Source organism: Choloepus didactylus, chromosome 3 (assembly GCF_015220235.1).
Source record: "Choloepus didactylus isolate mChoDid1 chromosome 3, mChoDid1.pri, whole genome shotgun sequence".
Classification (NCBI taxonomy): Eukaryota; Metazoa; Chordata; class Mammalia; order Pilosa; family Megalonychidae; genus Choloepus; species Choloepus didactylus.
Window position 1 is genome coordinate 172494014 of NC_051309.1, and position 26118 is coordinate 172520131.

The 26118-nt window shown below is 35.5% G+C and overlaps 1 protein-coding gene across 1 annotated transcript in view; it reads left to right on the top strand.

Annotated features, from left to right (window-relative positions):
- Positions 1-26118, top strand: part of RXFP1 (relaxin family peptide receptor 1) — a 156254-nt gene that overhangs the window by 114254 nt on the left and 15882 nt on the right. The window contains exons 10-12 of the mRNA XM_037829098.1: positions 21095-21166; positions 22843-22914; positions 25641-25712. Coding sequence (XP_037685026.1) covers positions 21095-21166; positions 22843-22914; positions 25641-25712 — 216 coding nt within the window. The remainder of the gene's footprint in view (positions 1-21094; positions 21167-22842; positions 22915-25640; positions 25713-26118) is intronic.

Below are 26118 nucleotides of genomic sequence, written 5' to 3' on the forward strand. Positions count from 1 at the left end.
GCCATGGGGGGAGGGGCTCTTAGCATGGTTCCACAGCTTTTACTTACAGATTCTATGCTGCAATCTCAGGCATTCCTCCCAATCCAGGTTAGTGTATGGTGTGTGGACAGTCACTGTTTTCTCCCAGCAGTTATTCCAAATTATTTACTAGTAGTTTATGGTTGTTTATTAGTTGTTCCAGGGGACTAACTAAATTCCTTTCCTCTCTATGCCACCATCTTTCCCCTCCCCCTCCTCACATTTCTTTTTGTATTTTAATCTCTTTAAAATGTAATTGCAGAGGACTATGGGAAGATGGCAGAGTAGATGTTCCAGGAATCAGTCACTCCACCAAAATAGCTATTGAACTGGCAGGAACTGTCTGAATCAACTGGTTTAAAACTCTGGCATCTAGTGGAACACTGTGCAGCATCTGGGAAACAGCTGGACAATGAGGCTGGCAAAGTGGGGTAAATATCAGTGAATTTTACTCTCCATGAAGTGGCTACCATCTCCCATCCCCTAAAAACATGGCAGACAGCAGTGGGGACTGTAGCCCAGGCTCTTATTGCAGCTTGCTGATGCCAGGGTGAGCTATGAGGCCTTGGCCTACAAAATCTGGAGGTGTGTGTTCTGATTGTTGACACTACTTTTCATCAGCTACTTCAGATCACTGGGGTCCAGCTATGAAGGCAGACATTGTTCCAAATCCCCTCAGATGAAAGCAGCAGAGGAGTTTTAAATAAGCAATATATTTTCTCTCTCTCTCTTTTCCCTTTCATTCCCCATTGGGGAGCAAAAATAGTTTGCAAAAGTCACAAATTGATGGCTCCAGCCCTCAAAAAAACAAAACAACATTCCCAGAGTATTGGGAGAACTAGACTTCCAGAGTTATAACAACATAAAACTCAGAATGTTGGGAGCTCAACAACAAAAAAAAAAAAACATGCAAAGAAACAAGAAAGTATGACACATTCACAGGAAAAAAGCATTTGCCAGAAACTATCCCAAGGGAATCTCATATATCAGAACTATTAGTCAAAGACTTCATTTAAGTCAACTGTCTTAAATACATTCAGTGGACTAAAGGAATCTGTGTATGAAGAACTAAATGAAATTAGTAAAATGTCTGAACAAAATAAAAGAGATGGCAATTATAAAAAGGAATCAAACAGAAATTTCAGAGCTGAAAGTATAGTAATTGAAATGAAAAACTTATTAAATGGATTCAACAGCAGATTTGAATAGACAGAAGAAGGGACAGCAAACTTGAAGACCAGAAAATTGAAATTATCCAGTGTAAGGTGCAGAAAGAAAAAATAATGAAGAAAAATGAACAGATCCTGAGGGACCTGTGGGACACCATCAAGCATACCAACATATGCAACATTGGAGTCCCAGAAGGACAAGAGAGAGAGAAAAGAACAGAAAAGGTATTGGAATAAATAATGGCCAAAAACTTCCTAAATCTGATGAAAGATATGACTATACACATCTAGGAATCTCAACGAACTCCAAGCATGATACTCCAAGACATTTACACCAAGACACATTATAATGAAATTGTCAAATTCAAAGACAAGATTTTAAAGCAGCAAGAAAGAAGGTACTTGTTATAGACAGTAAGATTAACAGCAAAGTTATCATCACAAACCACGGAATCTACTTTAAATGACATATATAAAGTTCTTACAAAAAAAAAAACAAAACCTGTCAACCAAGAATTCTGTATCTGGCAATATTATCTTTCGGGACTGAAGAAGAAAAGGACATTTACAGATAAGCAAAAGCTTCATACCAGAAGAACTTCCCTACAAGAAATACTAAAAGGAGAACTTCAGTCTGAAATTAAAGGACACTAGATAGGACTCAATGCCATAAAAAAAAAAAAAATGTAGGTACTGTCTTGATTACTGTTGCTTTCTATTAAGTCTTCAAATCAAGTAATGCTGACCACATCTGATGCTTTAATTTTTGTATCCTATGACCTTGCTAAATTCATTTATTAGTTTTACTAGGTTTTTTTTTAGATTATATAAAGGTTTTCTATATAGATAATCATGTCATTTGTGAACAATAACTATCTTACGCTTGTCTTTCATTCCTTACACCTTTCTCTTTTTTGACTGATTGTGAGGCTAGGACCTCCAGAACAATGTTGGATGAAGTGGTGAGAGGAGACATTCTTCCTTTGTTCCCGAAGTATTAAAGAAAAGGATTTAATGTTTTACCTTTAAGTATGATGTTAGATACACATGTTTTTTGCAATGCCCTTTTTCAGATTGATGAATTTTTATTCCTAATTTATAGAAAGTTCTTTTTTATCATGAGAAGGTGCTGAATTTTGTCAAATGCTTTTTCTACATTTATTGAAATGATCATATGGTTTTACTTTTACTTCTTTATTCTGTTTATGTGATAAATTACACTGATTGACTTTTCAATGTTAAACCAACTTTGCTTCCCTAGAATAAACCTTTTTGGTCACAAAAAAAAAAAAAAAAAGAAAAAGAAAAAAATGTAGGTAACTATATAGGTAAATACAAAATCCTGTATTTTTCCACATGAATGAACATAAAATGTATAAGATAACATTTAAAATCTATGTGAATGGTCATACAATGTATAAGGATATAATCTGAGACAATAACAATATAAAGAGAAAGGGACAGATATATATAGGAGTAGAGAGTTTGTAATGCTTTTGAAACTAGGTTGGTACTAGTTGAAATAGATTGTTGTTAGTTTAAGATGTTAATTGCAATTACAAAGGTAATCACTAAGAAAATACGTAAAAATATATATAAAGAAAAGGAAAGAAGAAGGGAATCAAAATGGTGCACTAAAAAAAGCTAGGAATTGAGCAATTGAGGAACAAAAAAACATGCAAGACATATAGAAAGCAGCTGGCTAAATGGCTGAAGTAAATTCTTCCTTCTCAGTTATTACTTTAAATGTCAATGGATTAAGCTCACCTATTAAAATGCAGAGATCGGTAGATTGGATGAAAAAGTATGATCCATCTATATGCTGTCTACAAAAGGCTCACTTTAAGTACAAATACTCAAAGAGGTTAAAAGTAAAAGTGTGGAAAACAGTAATCAAAAGAAAGCAAAAATGATTATATTATTGTCAAAAAAAATAGACTTTAAGTCAAAAGAGATTACAAGAATTACAACAGACAAAGAAGAATGTTATATATTGAGAAAAGGTTCAATCCAGCAAGAAGATATAATGGTTATAAATGTACATGCATGCACCTCAAAATAGAGCCCCAAAATATTTGAAGCAAAAATTGACAGAATTGAAGGGAGAGAGAGTTCTTCAGTAATAGTTGGAGACCTCAATACAGAAGTTTCAATAATTGATTGAAAATAGAAACAGAAAATCTATAAGGAAATAGAGGACTTGAACAACACTATCAACTAATTACACCTAACGGACATATATAGAACACTCCACCCAACAACAACAGAATGCACATTCTTCTCAAGTGCAAATGGAACATTTTCCAGGATAGACCATATGTTAGGCTGCAAATAAAATTTTAATAAATCTTGAAGTATCATCTCAGACCACATGGAATAAAGCTGGAAATCAATAACAGAAGGAAAACTGGAAAATGTACAAATATTAAGCCACACACTATTAAATGGTCAGTCGGTCAAAGGAGAAATCACAAGACAAATTAGGAAAAGCTTGAGACAAATGAATACCAAAACTTATGGGATGCAGTCTAGGTAGTGCTGAGAGGGAAATTTATATTCTAAATACCTATTTTAAAAAAAGAACAAAGATCATAAAACAATAAACTAACTTCACACCTAAAGAAATTAGAACAAGGGGAGAAAACTAAATCCAAATTAGTAGAAGGCAGGAAATAGCAAAGATTAGAAATAAATGAAATAGAAAATAGAAAAACAGAGAGATTCAACAAAATAAAAAGTTTGGTCTTTTTAAAACATCAAGAAAATTGACAAATCTTTAGCCAGACTGATAAAGAGAAAGAGAGGACACAAATATAAAATCAGAATGAAAGTGGGGACATCGCTACTGACATTACAGAAATATAAAGATTATAAGAGGGTGCTATGAACAATTATATGCCAACAAACTAGAAAACTTCTGGATGAAATGGACAAATTCATTGAAATATACAAATTAACTTATCTGATGCAAGAAGAAATAGAAAATGTCAACACAGCAATAACAAGTAAAGAGATTGAATCAGTAACCAGAAATATCCCAACAAAAAAAAGTCCAGCACTGGATGGTTTCACTGCTGAATTCTCCCAAACATGTAAAGAAGATTTAACTCAATCCTTCTCAAACTATTTCAAGAAATAGAAGAGGAGGGATTACTTCCTAATGCATTCTATGAGGACAGCATTGCCCTGATATCAAAACCAGATAAAGATAGCACAAGAAAAGAAAGTTGTAAACCAAGTATCCCTTATGAATATTGATGCAAAAATCCTAAAGAAAATACTGGCAAAAGTATATTAAAAGGATTACACATCATGAACAAGCAGAATGTATTCCAGGAATGCAAAGATGGTTCAATATAAAGAAATGAATCAGCATAATACACCACATTAATGGAATAAAGGGAGAAAAAAACATGATCATCTCAATTGATACAGAAAAGGCATTTGAGAAAATTCAGCTCCTCTTCTTTATAAACAAAACTCAGAAAAATAGGACTAGAAGGGCAGAAATGATCACAGCAAATATCACACTCAGCAGCAAAAGACTGAAAGTTTTCCCTCTAAGACCAGGAACAAGACAGGGATGCCAGTTGTTATGACTGTTATCCAACAATGTACTGGAAGTTCTAGCCAGAGCAATCAGGCAAGAGAAAGAAATAAAGGTATCCAAAATGGGAAGGAAAACATCAAATTATTCCTATTCACAGATTACATGATCCTACATATAGAAAATCCCCCAAAAAATCCATAAGAAAGCTACTAGAACTAATAAATGAATTCAGCAACATTGCAGGATACAAGATAAACACACAGAAGATGGTTGGGTTTCTATATACCAGTAATGAACAATCTGAAAATAAAATCAAGAAAACAATTCAATTTACTGTATCATCTGAAAGAGTAAAATACCTGGGAACAAGTTTCACCAAGGGCATGAAACCCTTGTACACAGAAAACTGCAAAACATTGCTGAAAGAAATTAAAGAAGACCTACATAAATGGAAAGAAATCCAAGGTTCATGGATTGGAAGACTTAATATTGTTCAGATATCAATAATGTCTAAAGCAGTCTACAAATTCAATGCAATTCCTATCAAAATTCCAACAGCTTTTTTGCAGATATGGAAAAGCTGCTCTTCAAATTCATTTGGACTCTCAAGGGGCCATGAATAGCCAAAATAATATTGAAAAAGAACATAGTTGAAGAATTCACACTTCCTGATTTCAAAATTTACTACAAAGCTTCAGTCATTAAAACAGCATAGTGAGGAGATCCAAGATGGCGGATTAGGAGAGAAAGAGCAAAACACTTCTCTGTGAAAAACACTAGGTAGAAGACAGAAAGTGCTCCAGAATACCAGTTTCAGCATTGCACCAGTTGGACAAGGTCTGCTATATCCACAGTGGCTGTGCACTTGGTGAAACCAAGAGTCTGCATTCAGAAATGAATGAGTGAGGCTGCTGGGGAAACAACAGCCACACCACAGTGGGGAGAAACCAGGAGTCAGCATTTGAAGACAGATTAATTTAAAAATCCCAAAAGCAGCTGCAGATCCAACGGCGAGAGCCTCATAGTTGAGCACGGTGGGGAGTGCCTTCCACACCCCGGGCATCCTCCTCAGTATCTAGTGTGGATGACAGCCTTTCACACATCTGCAGCTAATTGTCCCAGAGCTAGGAAGGTGGAGATCCATGGAAGTGGAAATTACCCTGCCCCTTACAGACATCTTTTCAGTGGGCTGGGAATGCCCCTGCATGGGGCTGTGGCCAAGAGCTTCCCTTGCGGATTAGCTCATCTGTGACGTTGCACAGTCTTCCTTTGCTGAAACCCATGGAGGGCATGGCTTGGAGGCAGGGTCCCACATGGAAGTCCCAAGGGCCCTACACCAATCCCAGGGGCTTGTGGACCTGCAGCAGAGAGAGACTGTGGGAAGTCTGAGCCAAAGGTTTTGACTTCTGCAATAGCTTTAAGTCTCCAGGAATGGCTAAGAGATTTGAGTCTTAAAGCTGCTTTCCCTCCCTAATTGCACAGGACACACCCCCCACTTTCAGGGCTGGCTGCACCAACTACACACAGAAATTTGGTGCACTGATTAGACCCCCACAAGATTCAGACCCCAACTCACTGCATAGATGAAGTTGGGGAGAACTGGCTTGAGGGGAATAGGTGGCTCGGGGTGCCATCTGCTCATAAGTCAGGGAAAGTGCATTCTACCAAGCTATAGCTCTGACAAATTATAGATAAATGTTCAAATAATCTTGCATGTCCTAAAAGAATCCTATCAAGATAAGCAAATGCCAAGAGGCCAAAAACAACAGAAAATTTTAAAGCATATGAAGAAACCAGAAGATATGGATAAACCAAACCTGAACACCCAAATCAAAAAATCAGAGGAGATACAGTACTTGGAGAAATTAATCAAAGAAGTAATCACAGACAACAAAATCATGGCACAGGATATAAAGGGCATGAAGAAGACCCTAGAAGATCATAAAGAAGAATTTGCAAGAGTAAATTAAAAAAGAGATAATCTTATGGAAATAAAAGAAACTGTTCATCAAATTAAAAAGATTCTGGATATGCACAGTACTAGATTAGAGGGAGCTGAGGAAAGAATAAGTGAACTGGAAGAGTAAAGGCTTGAAAGTGAAAGTACAAGAGAAGGAATGGAGAAAAAAATGAAAAATTCAAAAAGGATCTCAGGGATATCATGGACAACATAAAGTGCACAAATATTAGAATCATTGGGGCTCTAGAAGGGAAAGAGAAGGATTAAGGTCTAGGAAGAGTATCCAAAGAAGTTGTTGGGGAAAACATCCCAGCCCTTCTAAATGACATAAATATGCAAATCATAGACTCCCAACTAACTCCAAACAGATTAAATCCAAGTAAACCCACTCTGAGACATATTCTGATCAGATTGTCAAATGCTGAAGAGAAGGAGCAAGTTCTGAAAGCAGCAAGAGAGAAGCAATTCACCACATACAAGGGAAGCAGCATAAGGCTAAGCAGTAACTACTCAGCGGCCACCATGGAGGCCAGAAGGCAGTGGTATGACATATTTAAAGTTCTGAAAAAAAAAATTGACAACCAAGAATTCTTTATCCAGTAAAGCTCTCCTTCAAATTTGAGGGAGAGCTTAAAATATTCACAGACAAATAAATGCTGAGAGAATTTGCTAACAAGAAACATGCCCTACAAGATACACTAAAAGTAGCCCTACAGACAGAGAAACAAAGAAAGGAGAGAAAGGTATGGAGAAAGGTTCAGAACCAAAGAGATTTAGTAAGAGTATGTTAAAGAAAATAAAGAGAGAGGGGGGAAAATGTATCTGACAAACAAAAACCAAAGGATAGAATGGCTAATTCAAGAAATGCCTCCGTGTAATAACATTGAATGTGAATGGATTAAACTCCCCAGTTAAAAGATATAGATTAGCAGAATGGATTAAAAAATATGAACCATCAATATGTTGCTTATAAGAGACTCATCTTAGACACAGACACAAAAAAATTGAAAGTGAAATGATGGAAAAAAAATATTCCATGCAAGCTACAGCCAAAAGAAAGCAGGAGTAGCAGTATTAATCTCAGATAAAATGGACTTTAAATGCAAGGATGTTATAAGAGACAAAGAAGGTCACTATATACTAATAAAAGAGAAAATTCAACAAGAAGAATTACCAATAATAAATGTCTATGTACTCAATCAAGGTGCACAAAAATGCATGAGACAAATATTGGCAAAACTGAAGGAAGCGGGGACGCGGGCAAGATGGCGGCATAGAGAGGAGTGGAAGCTAAGTAGTCCCCCTGGAACAACTACAAAAAACCAGAAACAGCTAGTAAATAATCCAGAATAACTGCAGGGGGACAAATGAGACCATCCATTCATCATACACCAACCTGAATTGGGAGGAATGCTCGAGAACACAGCATAAAATCTGTAATTAAACCTGCTGAACCAGGTCAGGAGACCCCCTCCCCCATAGCCCGAGCTGCAGAGCCTCGTGGTGCCAGAGAGAAGCTCTCTCCCAGCAAGCAAATACAGCTCAGCTGAGCTCCAACTGGGATTTTAAGTAGCAAGTGTGAACTGCTCACTACAGGTACGCAACCCCAAAAAACAGACAGAGGCTTTGGGTGACGACTGACCTGGGAGAGCCGGGGGTTGCCTTGGACTGGGTCTGAAGGGGACTATCTGTTTCTTTTTTGGCTCAGTGGAGAAAGCCCCAGTCATTTTCAGTTTCCAGGGTTGTGACTCTGGGAAGGGTGGAGACAGCACAAGCAGAGAGCAAGACCATTGAAATGCTAATGACCTCCACCTGAGGGGTCTGTCTTCTCTAGGAGGAAAGGGGTGGGGCCCTTTCCATTCAGAACCAGACCCCAGAGCCTGGGGGAACACGGCCACACCTCCTCACACCAGTCAAGAATTATAGGCTAACAGGCGTCACCTGCTGGGCAGAAAAGCACAGTGACCTGAGGCATCACAGGGTGGAGCAATTTTCTAAGACACACCCGCAGGGAAACCAGATACTGAATATTTCTTCCCTCTGGGACCTGAGCCTCTTCTGGTCTGGGAAAACCTGATTTGGATAACCAAGGAAACCATGCCTAGACAACAGAAAATTACAACCTACACTAAGAAAAACAAAGTTATGGCCCAGTCAAAGGAACAAACGTACACTTCAACTGAGATACAGGAATTTAAACAACTAATGCTAAATCAATTCAAGAAGTTTAGATATGTTGCAAAAGAGATAGAGGCTGTAAAGGAAGCACTGGACATGTATACGGCAGAAATCAAAAGTTCAAAAAACCTACTAGTAGAATCTATGGAAATGAAAGGCACAACACAAGAGATGAAAGACACAATGGAAACATACAACAGCAGATCTCAAGAGGCAGAAGAAAACACTCAGGAACTGGAGAACAAAACACCTGAAAGCCTACACGCAAAGGAGCAGATGGAGAAAAGAATGAAAAAATATGAGCAACATCTCCGGGAACTCAAGGATGAAACAAAGTACAATAATGTACGTATCATCGGTGTCCCAGAAGGAGAAGAGAAGGGAAAGGGGGCAGAAGCAATAATAGAGGAAATAATTAATGAAAATTTCCCTTCTCTTATGAAAGACATAAAATTACAGATCCAAGAAGCGCAGCGTACTCCAAACAGAAGAGATATGAATAGGCCTACGCCAAGACACTTAATAATCAGGTTATCAAATGTCAAAGACAGAGAGAATCCTGAAAGCAGCAAGAGAAAAGCAATCCATTACATACAAAGGAAGTTTAATAAGACTATGTGCGGATCTCTCAGCAGAAACCATGGAGGCAAGAAGGAAGTGGTGTGATATATTTAAGATACTGAGAGAGAAAAACCACCAACCAAGAATCCTGTATCCAGCAAAGCTGTCCTTCAAATATGAGGAAGAGCTCAAAATATTTTCTGACAAACAGACAATGAGAGACTTTGTGAACAAGACACCTGTCCTACAGGAAATACTAAAGGGAGCACTACAGGGTGATAGAAGACAGCAGTGTGTGGTTTGGAACACAATTTTGGGAGATGGTAGCACAACAATGTAAGTACACTGAACAAAGGTAACTATGAATACGGTTGAGAGAGGAAGATGGGGAGCATGTGAGACACCACAAGAAAGGAGGAAAGATAACGACTGGGACTGTGTAACTTGGTGAAATCTAGAGTATTCAACAATTGTGATAAAATGTACTAATCTGTTCTTTTACGAGGGAGAACAAGCAAATGTCAACCTTGCAAGGTGTTAAAAATGGGGAAGCATTGGGGGAGGGATGCAATCAGCATAAACTAGAGACTGTAACTAATAGAGTCATTGTATTATGCTTCCTTTAATGTAACAAAGGTGATATACCAAGGTGAATGCAGATAAGAGGGGGGGATAGGGGAGGCATGTTAGACACTTGACATTGGTGGTATTGTCTGATTCTTTATTCTACTTTGATTTAAGGTTATTTTTCCTTTTGCTGCTTCCTAGCTGTCATTTTTTTGTTTCCTCTTTCTTTTGCCTCTCTACCTTCTATGACTCTCCCTCCTGCCTTGTGGAAGAAATGTAGATGCTCTTGCTTAGTATGAGCAGAATGTTCAATTAGGATGAACTTAAATGTCTGGAAATGAACAGGGGTGTTGGTAGCAAGATGTGAGAATAACTAACAGTGCCGAATGGTGTGTGAATGAGGTGGAAAGGGGAAGCTCAGAGTCATATATGTCACCAGAAGGAAAGTTGGAGGTCAAAAGATGGAAATGTATAAAACTGAATCCTATGGTGGGCAATGTCCATGATCAACTGTACAAATACTAGAAATCACTTCATGAACCAGAACAAATGTATGACAATACAATTAGAAGTTAATAATAGAGGGGCATATATGGAAGAACTATATACCTATTACAAACTATATACTACAGTTAGTAGTATTTCAACATTTTTTCATAAACAGTAACAAACGTACTATATCAATACTAGGAGTCAACAATTGAGGGGGGTTGGTTAGGGATAGGGGAGGTTTAGAGTTTCCTTTTCTTTTTTTCTCTTTTCATCTTTCACTTTATTTCTTGTCTGGAGTAATGAAAAGTTTCTAAAAATTGAACAAAAATTAAGTATGATGGATGCACAGCTGTATGAGGGTACCCAGGGGCAAGTGATTGTACACTTTGGATCTTTGGATAATTGTATGGTATCTGAACAATCTCAATAAAAATGAAAAAAATAAATAAATAAATAAATAAATATTAGAATGTTCATGACAGCACTATTCATAATTGCCAAAGATGGGAACAACCCAAATGTGCATTAACTGATGAATGAATAAACAAATTGTTGTATATCCAAATATATATATATATACTGGAATAGCTAGAAATAAATACCTGAAACTATCAAACTCCAAAAAAAAAAAAAAAAAAAAAAAAACTGAAGGAAGCAATAGATGTTCCCACAATAATTGTGGGAGACTTCAACACATTACTCTCTCCTATAGATAGATCAACCAGACAACCAGACAGAGGACCAATAAGGAAATTGAAAAACTAAACAATCTGATAAATGAATTTGAATTAACAGTCATATATAGAACATTACATCCCAAATCACCAGGATACACATTCTTCTCTAGTGCTCATGGAACTTTCTCCAGAATAGATCATATGCTGGGACATAAAACAAGCCTCAATAAATTTAAAAAGATTGAAATTATTCAAAGCACATTCTCTGATCACAATGGAATGCAATTAGAATTTAATGACCATCAGAGACTTAGAAAATTCACAAATATCTGGAGGTTAAACAACACATTCCTAAACAATCAGTGGGTTAAAGAAGAAATAGCAAGACAATTTGCTAAATATATAGAGACAAATAAAAATGAAAAAACAACATATCAAAACTAATGGGATGCAGCAAAGGTGGTATTGAGGGGGAAATTTATAGCTCTAAATGCATACATTAAAAAGGAAGAAAGAGCTAAAATCAAAGAACTAATGTAACAATTGAAGAAGCTAGAAAATGAACAGCAAACTAATCCTAAACCAAGTAGAAGAAATAAGTATTAAAGCAGAAATAAATGACATAGAGAACAAAAAAACAATAGAGACGATAAATAACACCAAAAGTTGGCTCTTTGAGAAGACCAACAAGATTGACAAGCCCCTAGCTAGATTGACAAAATCAAAAAGAGAGAAGACCCAAATAAACAAAATAATAACGAGAGAGGCAACATTACTGCAGATCCTGAAGAAATTAAAAAAATTATAAGAGGATACTATGAACAACTATATGCCAACAAACTAGATAATGTAGAGGAAATGGACAATTTCCTAGAAACACATGAGCAACCTACAATGACCAGAGAAGAAATAGAAGATCTCAACCAACCAATCACAAGCAAAGAGATCCAATCAGTCATCAAAAAGCTTCCCACAAATAAATACCCAGGGCCAAATGGCTTCACAGGGGAATTCTACCAAACTTTCCAAAAAGAACTGACACCAATTTTACTTAAACTCTTTCAAAAATTGAAGAAAATGGAACACTGCCTAACACATTTTATGATGCTAACATCACTCTAATACCAAAACCAGGCAAAGATGCTACAAAAAGGGAAAACTACAGGCCTGTCTCCTTAATGAATATAGATGCAAAAATTCTCAACAAAATATTTGCAAATCTAATCCAAAAACACATTAAAAAAAATCATACACTATGACCAAATGGGGTTCATTCCAGCCATGCAAGGATGGTTCACCATAAGAAAATCAATCAATTTAAAAACACATTAACAAATCAAAAGAGAAAAATCAAATGATCATCTCAATAAATGCTGAAAAAGCATTCAACAAAATCCAGCATCATTTTTTGATAAAATCACTTCAAAAGGCAGGAATTGAAGGAAACTTCCTCAATATGATAAAGGGCATATATGAAAAACCCACAGCCAGCACAGGACTCAATGGTGAGAGACTGAAAGCCTTCTCTCTAAGATCAGGAACAAGACAAGGATGCCCACTGTCACCAGTGTTATTCAACATTGTGCTGGAAGTGCTAGCCAGGGCAATCCAGCAAGACAAAGAAATAAAAGTCATCCAAATTGGAAAGGAAGAAGTAAAACTGTCATTATTTGCAGATGATATGATCTTATATCTGGAAAACCCCGAGAGATCAACAATACAGCTACTTGAGCTAATAAACAAATTTAGCAAAGTTGCAGGATACAAGATTAATGCACATAAGTCAGTAACATTCCTGTACACTAGAAATGACCTAACTGAAGAGGCACTCAAGAAAAAGATACCTTTCTCAATAGCAACTAAAAAAATCAAGTACCTAGGAAAAAACTTAACCAAGGATGTAAAAGGCCTATACATAGAAAACTACATAATTTTACCAAAAGAAATAGAAGGGGACCTAAAAAGATGGAAAAATATTCCTTGTCCATGGATAGGAAGGCTAAACATCATTAAGATGTCAATTCTACCCAAACTCATCTACAGATTCAATGGAATTCCTAACAAAATTCCAACAACCTACTTTGTAGATTTTCAAAAGCTAGTTACCAAATTTATTTGGAAGGGGAAGATGCCTCAAATTGCTAAAAACATTCTAAAAAAGAAAAACAAAGTGGGAGGGCTCCCTGACTTTGAAGCTTATTATAAAGCCACAATAGTCAAAACAGCATGGTACTGGCACAAAGACAGACATATTGATCAATGGAATCAAATTGAGAATTCAGAGATAGACCTCCAGATCTATGGTCGACTGATCTTTTATAAGGCCCCCAAAACCACTGAACTGGGACATAACAGTCTATTCAACAAATGGGGCTGGGAAAGCTGGAAAACCATATCCAAAAAATGAAAGAGGACCCCTACCTCACACCCTACACAAAAATTAACTCAAAATGGATTAAAGACCTCAATATAAGAGACAGTACCATAACACTCCTAGAAGATAATATAGGGAAACATCTTCAAGACCTTGTATTAGGAGGTCTTTTCCTAAATCTCACTCCCAAAGCACAAGCAACAAAAGAAAAAATAGATAAATGGGAAGTCCCCATTCTGTACCTCAAAGGAATTTGTCAAAAAGGTGACGAGGCAGCCAATTCAATGAGAAAAAATATTTGGAAACCAGGTATCTGACAAAAGACTGAAATCTTGCATATATAAAAAAAATCCTTCAACTCAACAACAATAATACAGACAGCCCAATTATAAATGGGCAAAAGATATGAAAAGACAGTTCTCTGAAGAGGAAATACAAATGGCCAAGAAACACACGAAAAAATGTTCAGCTTCACTAGCTATTGGAGAGATGCACATCAAGACCACAATGAGATGCCATCTCACACTGATTAGAATGGCTGCCGTTAAACAGACAGGAAACTACAAATGCTGGAGGGGATGTGGAGAAATTGGAACTCATTCATTGTTGGTGGGACTGTATAATGGTACAACCACTCTGGAAAACAGTCTGGTGGTTCCTTAGAAAACTAGATATAGAGTTACCCTTCGATCCAGTGATTGCACTTCTTGGTATATACCTAGAAGAGCTGAAAGCAGTGACACGAACAGATATCTGCATGCCAGTGTTCATAGCAGCAATATCCACAATTGCTAAGAGATGGAAACAACCCAAATGTCCTTCAATAGATGACTGGATGAACAAAATGTTGTATATACACACAATGGACTACTACGCAGCAGTAAGAAGGAATGATGTCGTCAAACATGCGACAACATGGATGAACCTTGAACACGTAATGCTGAGCAAAATAAACCAGGCACAAAAAGAGTTACCACTAATGGGAACACTGTGGAAAATGTAAAATAAATGGCTTATATTATAGAATGTAGGGGACTTAGAGGTAGACATCAAATAGTGAAGGGGGAATGACAATCTAATAAGAACAGATAAGTTATGGAGAGTAAACTTAATGTTATGGGAATGCTCAGGAATGACTACTGTTTGTTAATATCTGGGGGGTATGGTAGGAACAAGTTCACAGAAATGTAGTTATTTTGGGTTGTCTTTCTTATTCCTTTGTTGGGTTATAGTCTGTTTATTTTGTTGGAGTAGTGTAGTAACATGTTGGAAGCAATGTAGTTATTTTAGGCTATTTGTTTTTCTTATTCCTTTGTTTTGGTTTTGTTTGCAATATTGTTTTTTATTGTTTGTTTTTTAATTTTTTCATAAAGTTAAAAAAAATCAATGAATGAGTGTGGAAAAAAGTAAATGAATAATGGGGGGAGGAGGGGAATGGAATGTTTTGGATGTTCTCTTTTATTCTAATTTTTATTTTATTTTTTGGAATAATGAAAATATTCAAAGATTGATTGTGGTGATCAATGCACAACTGTGAACAACTTATTGTATGCTTTGAAGGATTGTATGTTATGTGACTATATCTCAATACAATTGCATTTTAGAAAAACCAGCATAGTACTGGCATAAAGATAAACATACAGACCAATGGAATATAATTGAGAGTCCAGAGATAAATCCACACATCTATTGCCAGTTGATTTTCAACAAGGGTGCCAAGTCCATTGAATGGGAAAATAATAGTCTCTCGAACAAACGGTGTGGGGACAACTGGAAACCCACAAGCAAAAGAATGAATGTTGACTCCTACCTCTCACCATATACAAAAATTAATTCAACGATCTAAATATAACAGCTAATACTGTAAAACTTTTACAAGAAAACATAGGGAAATATACTTACAACTGTGTAGTAAGTATAGGATATTTAGATTTTTTCACCAAAAGCACAAGCAACAAAAGAAAAAAATAGATATAATTACTTCATCAAAATTAAAAACATTTGTGCATCACAGGACATTATCAAGAAAGTGAAAAGACAACCTATAAAATGGGAGAAAATAATTTCAAACCATATATCAGATAAGGGTTTAATATTCATAATATATAAAGAACTCCTACGACTCAACAACAAAAAGACAAACGACCCAATTAAAAATGGGCTAAGGATTTGAATAGACATTTCTCCAAAGAAGTTATTCAAATCGCCAATAGTATATGAAAAGATGCTCAACATCATTAGCCATGAGGGAAATACAAGTTATTTAAAAAACTATGAGATACCATTTCATTCCCACTAGGATGACTATTACTAAAAAAAAAAAAAACTGAAAATAACAAATGTTGGAGAGGATGCAAAGAACTAGGAACCCTCATACATTGTTGGTAGGAATGTTAAATGTTAAATGGTGCAACCACTGTGGAAAACAGTTTGGCGGTTCCTCACAAGCTAAACATAGAATTCCATATGGCCCAGCAATTTTACCCCAGGTATATACTCAAAATAATTGAAAGCAGGGACTCAAACAGTTATTTGTACACCAAATTTTATTGTAGCTTTATTCGCAATAGCCAAAAGGTAGAAGCAACCCTAGTGTCCATCAACAAATGAATGGATAAACATAACTGGTGTATCAAAAAAATGGAATATTATTCAGTTGTAAAAAGAAGTGAAGTATTGGTATATGCTACAACATGGATGAGACTTGAAGACATCATGTTGAGTGAAATAAACCAGACAAAAGGACAAATATTGTACAATTGCTCCTATTTGAAATCCTTAGAATAAGCAAATTCATAGAGACAGAAAGCAGAATAGTGGTTACCAGGGGTGGAGGAGAATGGAATGAGGATTTATTGTTAAATGAGTGTACATTTTGGTTTGGGATGATGAAAACAGTCCAGAAATAGTGGTACAAGTTACAAAGTATTGCCAATGTACCTAAAGTCAAAGAATAGTCCACTTAAAATGTTTGAAATGATTTTTATGTTGCAGACATTTGATCACAATTAAAAATAAATAAATTATTTTTAAATGGGAGAAAAAGCCTGTCCAAGGCAAACATAGTAGCAATACATTATGGTGTTTATAACATATGTGGAAAAATGTATACGTTGGCACAAAAGATGGAAAGAAGGAAATGGAAATACATGTTCTCTCATATTAGTGAAGTGATGTGATATTCTCTGAAGATAGACTGTGATATGTAGAGATGTATGTTGGAAATCCTAGGGCAACAACTAAAAAAAATTTTTTTTAACTGGTATAACTAAAACGTTAACAATGGAGACAAAATGTAATCATTTAAAATAAATCCAAAAGAAAGCAGGAAAAGAGGAATAAAGAACAGATGGACAAATACAAAACAACCCTCAAGATGGTAGGTTTAAATCCAGCCCCATCAAGAATTACATTAAATGCAAATGATTTAAACACTTCATATAAAAGGCAGGACAGATAAAAAGCATAACCAAACCTTATGCTGTCTAAATAAAACTAACTTTAAATATAGAGACCTTGATTGTTGAGAAGTAAAAGGATGGAAAATATACTATGATACATCAATTTTTTAAAAGCTATACTGGGTATATTTCATAACAGAAAAGTAGACATTAAAGCAAGGAATGTCACCAGGATAAAGAGGGATATCACAAAATGACAAAGGTATCAGTTCAGCAACAAGAAATAATATCCTAAGTGAGTAAGCAGCTTCAAAATACATAAAGTGAAAAACATAAAACTGAAAGGAGAAACAGCTAGGAGTCCAGAAATACTATTTAAAGCTAATAAATCCACCAATAAATAATATGCATATTTGATATTTCTACAGTGAACACTAATAAGAAAGTACTTAATTGACCAAAATCATATGGTGGGAGAGAAGAAGAGCAGAAAGGAAGACAACATATACTATTTTCATTCTTATAGGAAATTACTTACTGTTAAAAGAAAAATGCTATAAGGTATACCTCATAAAGGTAATCAGTTGAATATCAAACCTGTATAGATACCATAAAAAATCAATTTTTTAAAAAAAAATTTGATGAAAAGTTTTTTAACCCATAAAACCATATAACAATATTTTTAAATAGCAGGACTAAGTCCAGATATATCCATCATATCAATATATGTAAGTGGGTTGAGCTCACCTATTAAAAAGAAAAAAAAAAGGTTTTAAGATTGGCTGACAAAGCAAAACCTAACTCAGCATTATTTACAAAAAATACACATATAACTAAGTGACTAAGAAAGATTGAAAACAAAAGGCTAGTCAAAAGCATGCCAGGTAGATACAAAGAAAAGGAAAGCAGGCATCATATTTTTATATCAAAGTAGGTGGAATTCTGGCCACTATGCATTAAACACAAAGAACATTTTAATGCTATAGTGTGTAATTTCCAATAAAAGATACAAAATTATGAGTATATAAGCACTAAGTGGCATTCATATAGCTATCAAAAACAAAAGGAAAAATATTCATACATAAGCAGTACAATACATCAATCCATCTTTCTCAGTGTGTTAAAGATCAAATAAAACAAAAAAATAAGGATATGAGAAACAAAATAACATAATTAGTAAGTTAAATCTAATTGGTGTATATTACATTACAATGTTCCTTCTCCATCCCCTTCTCAATAACAGAACTGATTTATTCAGAGCAGTGATGTGCCCAGCTAAAAGACTATATTCCCAGCCTTCCTTTTATCTAGATATGGCCAGGTGACTGAGTTCTGATCAATGAGATGTAAGTAGAAACAGAGACTTCTGTGAAGTGTCCATTAAGAGAAAGAGGCAGACCCCTTCCTTTCCTTCCTCATCCAGAAGAAAATGGATATGATGGCTTGAGCTTTAACATCATCTTGAACCATGAAAACAGGAGCTGTGAACGGTGAATATGAAGTATCTTTGGGTTCTAACAACTTTGTAAAACCACCATACCAGCCCTGGGCCACCTCACTCTAGATTTTTTTTCCTTGAGAATAAAAACCTTGTGTATTTAGTATTATAGTTCTGTCTCTGTTATATATACCTATACCTAATCTCAATAAATACATTAGAAAATAAAGAATGCCCAAAGAACATTCACCCAAACTAACCATATATTTTAGGACACACATATACACACAAATCACACTCAAGAAACAAATGGGTGAAATTAGCTTAAAGCAGAAGAGCCATCTCTTCTTCTGAGATGAGAAGGACACTGGTGCGTCCATGGGTAAGTTTATGGATGTTGGGCAGAAAGTCTTGGGCATCCCTCTCCCCCAAACCTCAATTTTCTCTGTGAAATGGGACTAGAAATGTTACAAAGGTAGGGCAGGAAGCAATGGTAAAGGACATGTGCATGTTTGAAATGCCACTTGTGAATGAGAGATGAAGTTGAGAAGGGACAGGTAACATAATTGGTGTTTTTGTTTTCTATGTTGTTTTACTTCGGATCCAAGGATCAAATTTTCCTTTTCAACCACTTCCTCCAGGAATAAAGGGAAAAATAAATGGTTGGCTCAGAGTCTCATTAAGTGGAAAGGTGGCTTAGACACCACACAGTAAGAAAAATACTCCCCATCAGTTCCATTTGGGCTTAGAGCTAGGGAGTAAGAAGTCAGGCTTTAAAGCCCTGTTAAATTTGTATGCTGCAAACCAGATCTCTGCATATCAGGACCCAAAAAACTCTAATTCCAGGAAGAAAGTCAAAACAAATTTACACTTCAAGGTGAAATTAAACTCAAAGCTAAATTAAACCAATAATTTAGTCAAGTTCCTAATTTGTGCCTAGCTGTGTGCCTCTCACTGATTTTTACAAATTAGTAAATTAGTACTAACAAATATTTTTACTAGCTTAATAGGAAAAAGGTTACAAAGAAAGCTAAACAAGAATATCAATTCACCTAACAATGGGTAATTTGTGAGGATTAAGAGACCATCACCACCTGGTGGTGGGTTCATGGAAACTGTTAGCAATAAAATATGAAGAAGACATGCCCAGTATCTGTTATTGACACATACATACATTATGAGAGGCCAAAAGCCTGCCCAAACCTAATGACCAAAAAAGTAATATTGTAAGTACTTGCCTTTCAATTTAATAGAACTTTTTCTTTAGAACGGTGATCTAGAATCAAGATCTAAGATTCTAATATAATATTCTATATAGTAGTGAAATCTTATCTGTAAAATTCTTGAGAAAAGATATATTGTCTCTGCTAAATACCTACAGTATCAAGCAGCTTATTCTCTCAACACCACAGATTGTTTGGAAGTTTGAGCTTAAATTTGAAATATTTTACATCCTCTGTCCAGTAAATCTACTTTTGCCATCTGATGCAACAGAAAAACCCTGAGATATCCTCTACAGCCTGACTTCCAATATATGTCTCTAAATTTGCTCTTCTCTGGTATAAATACACCCTTTTCTTCAATTGACTTGATTTCCAGACCCCTTCCATCCTGGTTTTCTGCTGCCCCAGATATACCTTGATTAGTCAGCATCTGTTTTTAATGTGGTACCCAAAACAAAACTGACTATCCTGCATGTAGCCTAGTCAGGAGAGAACAGGCACTTCTATTAATGCTGCCCATGTTTGCCTTAGAGATTTTACCAGCTATATCACACTTGAGCTCATGTATTTTTGTCATGATTCTTTCTCAATTGTTTTGTGTTATATCATGACCAGTAAACTAAGTACTGGGATAGACTGAGTAGATTTAAGGACCAGCATTCACTTTTGAAAGTATATCCCTAAAAACTCAGCTAACTCTTTCTCTGCTCTGTAAACTTCCACCATCTTCTTAGTGATAGATAAAGGAACAGAGTCAATAAAAGATGAACTTCATGATAACCATGAAGAAAAGACAATAAAACATAAATTTTACGGCAAATTCTGTTGCTTAGGCCAGACTCCTTCTGGTGACATAGTGTCACAAGCAGAGAAACTCAAGTGGCGTCTATGTGTGGCTCACCGAACTGGGAAAGCACAGCCCAAGGACAGCCTGTTGGTCTCCCTCTGCATTAGCCTTGGTGGGATTATAATAAATTAAACAAGGGTTTCCCCAAGGGTAAAAGGTTATTTTGAGACTTTTTTTCTGAGAAGTGTTTAGGCAAGGAAGTGGAGCTAAATATTGTTTGTGGCAGTAGCAGCTTCTATAGCAGTAATAGAATCTTCTGTCGGCTGTAGCAAAGGAGGGTCACACCACCTAGGGAAATGTCATTGGTAAATATAGACAAATGTTTAATACATTTCACTATTAAACATCTGTTAATAAAAGGAGTATCTACATTAATAAAAGTTTTCTATTTGAATTCTTATTTTCTTCACATTTCTTAAGATAACATAAGTGCCCACGTGACTGAGATGTGTCTCAAAACAGTTTTACTAAATATATAGTATATTATTTCAGCTATTCTATAAATGGCTACATGTTAAAATCTATATGAAATAAACAGTACATGAAAAAAGATATTTTATTAGATAAATAATTCTTAACCAATTTATTTCTGCTTGTGTTTAAAACTTAGCTTTGTCATGTTTTGTTTTTGTGTTCCAGGGACTTTGAAGGCAACCATATCCATAACTTAAGAAATTTGACTTTCATTTCCTGCAGTAATTTAACTGTTTTGTAAGTAATGTTTTATTCTTTTTATGTAATGTTACATTCCCTTACAAATAAACCTGCATAGCAATTCTAGCAAATGTTTACTCTCAACTTGGTTTTTAGAAACAGAAGTACATGGGCAAAATTATTGACGTTCAAACCTAGAGTAATCACAGATTCTCAACGTAAATGAATCATCATACTGACACTATTATCTGGGGCCTGTTTTTCTCAAACTTAAGTAATGTGTAGAACCATTTTAATGGAAAGAAATTCTCATCTGTCTGTGAATCTCAGTTTGAGAAAGAATAGAGTCTTGGTTTATAAGAATGTTTGTCCTTTGCAAATTATTACTGCAAAGATTAAGGGTTTTTATCATTGTGAAAAAATTTTAATTAGAATCAAAATGAAAAAAAAATACTGCAGAATGATCAGACCCCTGAGGATATAATTGTGGACACTAGGATAAACCTTAAAATGTTATTGAGTGTAATTTTCCCTTATGCCTCTCTGGCCTATTTTAAATTCATACTGCCACTTCGCTGGAAGTGAAGAAAGCTGGGCTTCCTTCAATATAAACACAACTGTCTTGTTCCCATTTATTTTTCCAGAACTATGTTTTTTAAACTTGGGTTGCATTTAACAAGTGGGTGATGAAAGCAGTGTAGCATGATTGATTTAGTATGTCCTAATCAGCATTTTTCTAATGAAACAGATTAGAATTAAATTGAATAGAAAATAAATACCAGCGTGCAGTGCAGAAAATAGATATATTGTCTCATGAATCTTGGGTTGCGTGGGTGTCTATTTTCATATCTCAGTGTAAAATGCATTTTTTACTGTGAATTGCCATGGTAAAAGTTTGAAAACCATCACCCTAGACCTCATAGGACCCCTGTGTATAGGCAATACAATAGCTACCATTGCTACAGCAACATGTTTTCTTAAACCATTCCACTGGGTTCAAAACCACTGAAAAGTTTGAACTCTTCTGCTGAGTAAGTTCAGCAGTCTTCAGATACAGGATGCTTTATATCAGTCTTGCAAAAAAATTCATCCTAATTGCCCAAAGGAACCTAAATTCCACCTAATAGACACAGGCCAAATAGATATCTGAAAAACTTAGAATTTCTTTTCTGCTCCACCTGTATTTGTTTTTACAGACATCTCTGTATGAAGAAATCATTTGTGGGTTTCCTCTTGGGAGGTGCTTATACTTTCTGGTCCAGGAATACTGAGAAAAGGTGGCAATGGTTTGGAGTGCTGGGGGGACAACTTCCAGGCATGTCACACAATGTTTAAAGAATCAGAAACTTTTCTGAGTTAATATTTTATGCTAGCTCATAACACATGGGGTCAGAGAGGAAACAAGCTGTTAAGAGTTAAAGACTGATTCAACATGCCAAACTAGAGATCTGCAATAGTCCAGCTTAAACTTCCTTAGGCAGCTCCTACCTAAATCACATCAACTGAGAAATGTGTGAATGCTGTGGTGTGTGAGGTACTTTATTAGACAGACATGCTATGCTAACCGAAAAGGTGACTCCACAATAGCTCCCTATACTCTAGGTTGCATAATATTCAACATGCATTCTCAAGAATCAAGGTTTTCACAATTTCTATTGCAAAGCTAATAACTCCTGTATCAATTACCTCAATCACCTCAAGAAGTTACAACGTGTTTTTCTTTATACTTTCAGGGTAATGAGGAAAAACAAAATTAACAACTTAAGTGAAAATACCTTTGCACCTCTCCAGAAACTAGATGAATTGTAAGTTTGGTTAGATGTATGATATATCATTAAGATTTTTAATTTCTGCTGTTTTATTTCATATTTTATGCATATATGCTTTTACGTGTTTAAGAAATATTATCTCCTCTTTTCCTAGGATTATTTATATAGATTTTGTGCCACAAAGGAATTCAGATAGCTTATAAAATAAACATAAAAGAATAATCTAAAATAAATATTTGAGGGACATATAGTAAAGAAAATAATAGCTATAGGGAAAGAATAAAAACAGAGTAAAATTAATATATAAAATACAAAACCACTCTGTTCCACTGCTAGAGAGAGACGGCAAATTTGTCTTCAAGCTCCGTAAAGGCCTAGGATTCAGAGATCATAAGATAAAAAGATACCATTTTGCTGATTCTGAAACCACAGGATCATCTTTCCCTTGGATCCATAAAGAAATTAGACTCTATTGTGTATAATATTCCCACCTATAACAATTGAAGACATAATTTAAAACAGCTATTTTTATAATGCCCCTTTTTGAAGGTCAGTGACATAAAGGTCGTGACATGAATGACAATGATGGTCAATTCCAAAGGGCAATTAAAACAATTCTATGATGAACCAAAACCATGTATTCCAACCAAGTACATAGTAGCTGATTGTCAAGATAAAATATACATAGAACAATTGATGAAGAGCATGTTCTTCAGACATTTTTAATTTTTGAGCATTATTTTTCTCCTTTTGTTTTTTGCTAAAGTTTGACTAGGAACAAATTTGATTTTGTAGTCTCTAGAAACAATCTGGAATGTGGACAGATCCATATGTTTTGATAATTAGTTGAGCTAGTAAAACCTTTTCATAAAAATTAAAGAACATAACTAGGATGCTTCCCTGGACACCTCACCTTGGCCCTCAGTCAGATGGAGAGAATACGTAAACCATGAGCAGGAATATTTCTCAGAAAAACTTCTGCTCCAACACATCAGTGAACAAGCCCATTGACATATCAGCATTTTTTCCATAATGATTTTTTGGTAGGCAGTACCAATCCTCAGAATCCTCAGGAAAATATCAATATATATATCAGAATAAAACATCTGTTACAATAACTCCTCTTATATAACAATTGGACCGTATCAGCATATATGAAATTACTTTTTTCTGAATAGTAGGGTTAGGAACATCTAGGTGATCTAAAGATATTATTCAGCTATTAAAATACAAGTTAGTTGAGGGACCCATACTTCCCTTATTTTAGACAACTTGAAATCACTGTCTGAACATCAGAAGACAATTCCTCCAAATCCTGATCTTTGTGGCAGCAGTTAAATGTAGGTTTTATGAATGTAGGTTTTATCAGCAGTGAACATGGAACATAAACATCCTAGTCCATAACCAGTGCTAATCCAGGCTGAGAGGTAAAGGAAAGATCTACAAAAGTTGAATGGAGGGTAACGTAGGCCAATGATTAGTTCTGCCTAAAGCCTGCCTTATGCCATATTAAACACTGACCTGAAAAATCAGATTTACATGGATGACGGTAGCATTTCTCTAAGAGGTGATGGTTTTAAATGGGTGAGGTCTCGCTCTAGAAAAAGATTGTTCTTTTGAGAAAGGGTTGTACAACACTCTGTACCCTTCTGGGTTTGATCACACCAACAGAGTTAATGAAGCAAATTGACAGTAATCAGGACTCACTTGTCACAGAGGACTTTAAAAGTAGTTCTAGTGACAGAAAATCTTTGCCGTATGCTTGATTTATTTGTGCTTTTAAAATCAATCACTTTAGCTGATAATGTTTCCTAAGCCTATTCAGAAACACACCTCAAGTCTAAGTTTAGACCAACTTTCTTAAACTGAAGTTGAGAAAATCATCCTTTCAGATGTCACTTAGGTTCTATCCTATTAAATAATTCATGCTGTAAGAAATGTAACCCATATTTTGGTCTGATAACCAAAACCAGGCATTCCCAGCAAAAATTGTTGAGCCTGATGCTTAGAGTTTTCATATCTTGGTGAACTATTCTAAATTTGTTTTGCACATCACATTACAAATATGGTCAATTTTTTATTTGGCTTCTCATACAAGGAACTAGAGCTGTGCCCTACTTTTACCTAAATATGAAGCAGAAAGATTCAGTCTATTAAATGTCTTCTAACTGGGAATGGGAAGAATAGCTAGTCCAAGACTGAGCTATGCACTGGATAGGCCAAGATGAATAGGTGTGGTTCTTGCACACAAAGAACTTACACACTTCAAATGGGGAACATTTGCACAGAAACTGTTTTTTTATATTATGTGTGCTCCATGTGTTGCATGTGCTAATAGAAGTGTGTACAAGAAGTATATGGGAGAAAATAAGAGAGAATACCTAACCTCCTTGGGCATCAGAAGCTTCACAGAAGAGAGTCTTGAAGGATGAACAGGAATTCACCAGGATGGAAGGAAGGAAGGGAGGGAGGGAGGGAGGGAGAGAGGAAGAAAAGAAAGAAGGAGCACAATACATATTAGAATTAGAGAACTGGATCGTATACCATCAAGTATTTGTTTCTGAGGGAGTGATAAAATGGAATGAAATATTTTTTACATTTTCCCATTTTTATTCCTTTTTAAATACTTTTAGACTTCTGGTAACCAATATATATCACCAATAGCACTATTAGAAAGTTGCATAATAGCTTCCTAATGAATTTCAGAATAATGAATAAAGTCTTTAGAAAATAGTAAAACGTGTTTGCAATTATTTTCCTAGGGATTTAGGAAGTAATAAGATTGAAAATCTTCCACCACATGTGTTTAAGGATCTGAAGGAGCTCTCACAATTGTAAGACTGATATTAATTTTTCCACATCATTTCTTTTATACAACTACTTTTTCATTGTTATTCTTTTCTTTTCCTCTTTCTGTAAACTTCCTCTTTCCAGAGGCTCCCCTATCCATCCCTTAGTTAATGATCTAATCTAGAATAAATATATTAAAAGATAAGTTACCTTGGGAAGCTCCCTTTAATCAATGATTCTTGTTTCAAGATGTTGTTTTCCAAAGGTTCTAACAAGTTCCCCTTTAAATTCAGCTGAACTGTCACTCTGATCTAAATCTGTTAGTCCCTACCTATAATCTTTTACTTTTCATTTCATGCCTCTCAAAGAGCTAGTACAATGTCACTCTCTGATATAAGATTTATTATAAAAAGTATTAGATGTGATTCCATTGATTAACATTTGGTCAAA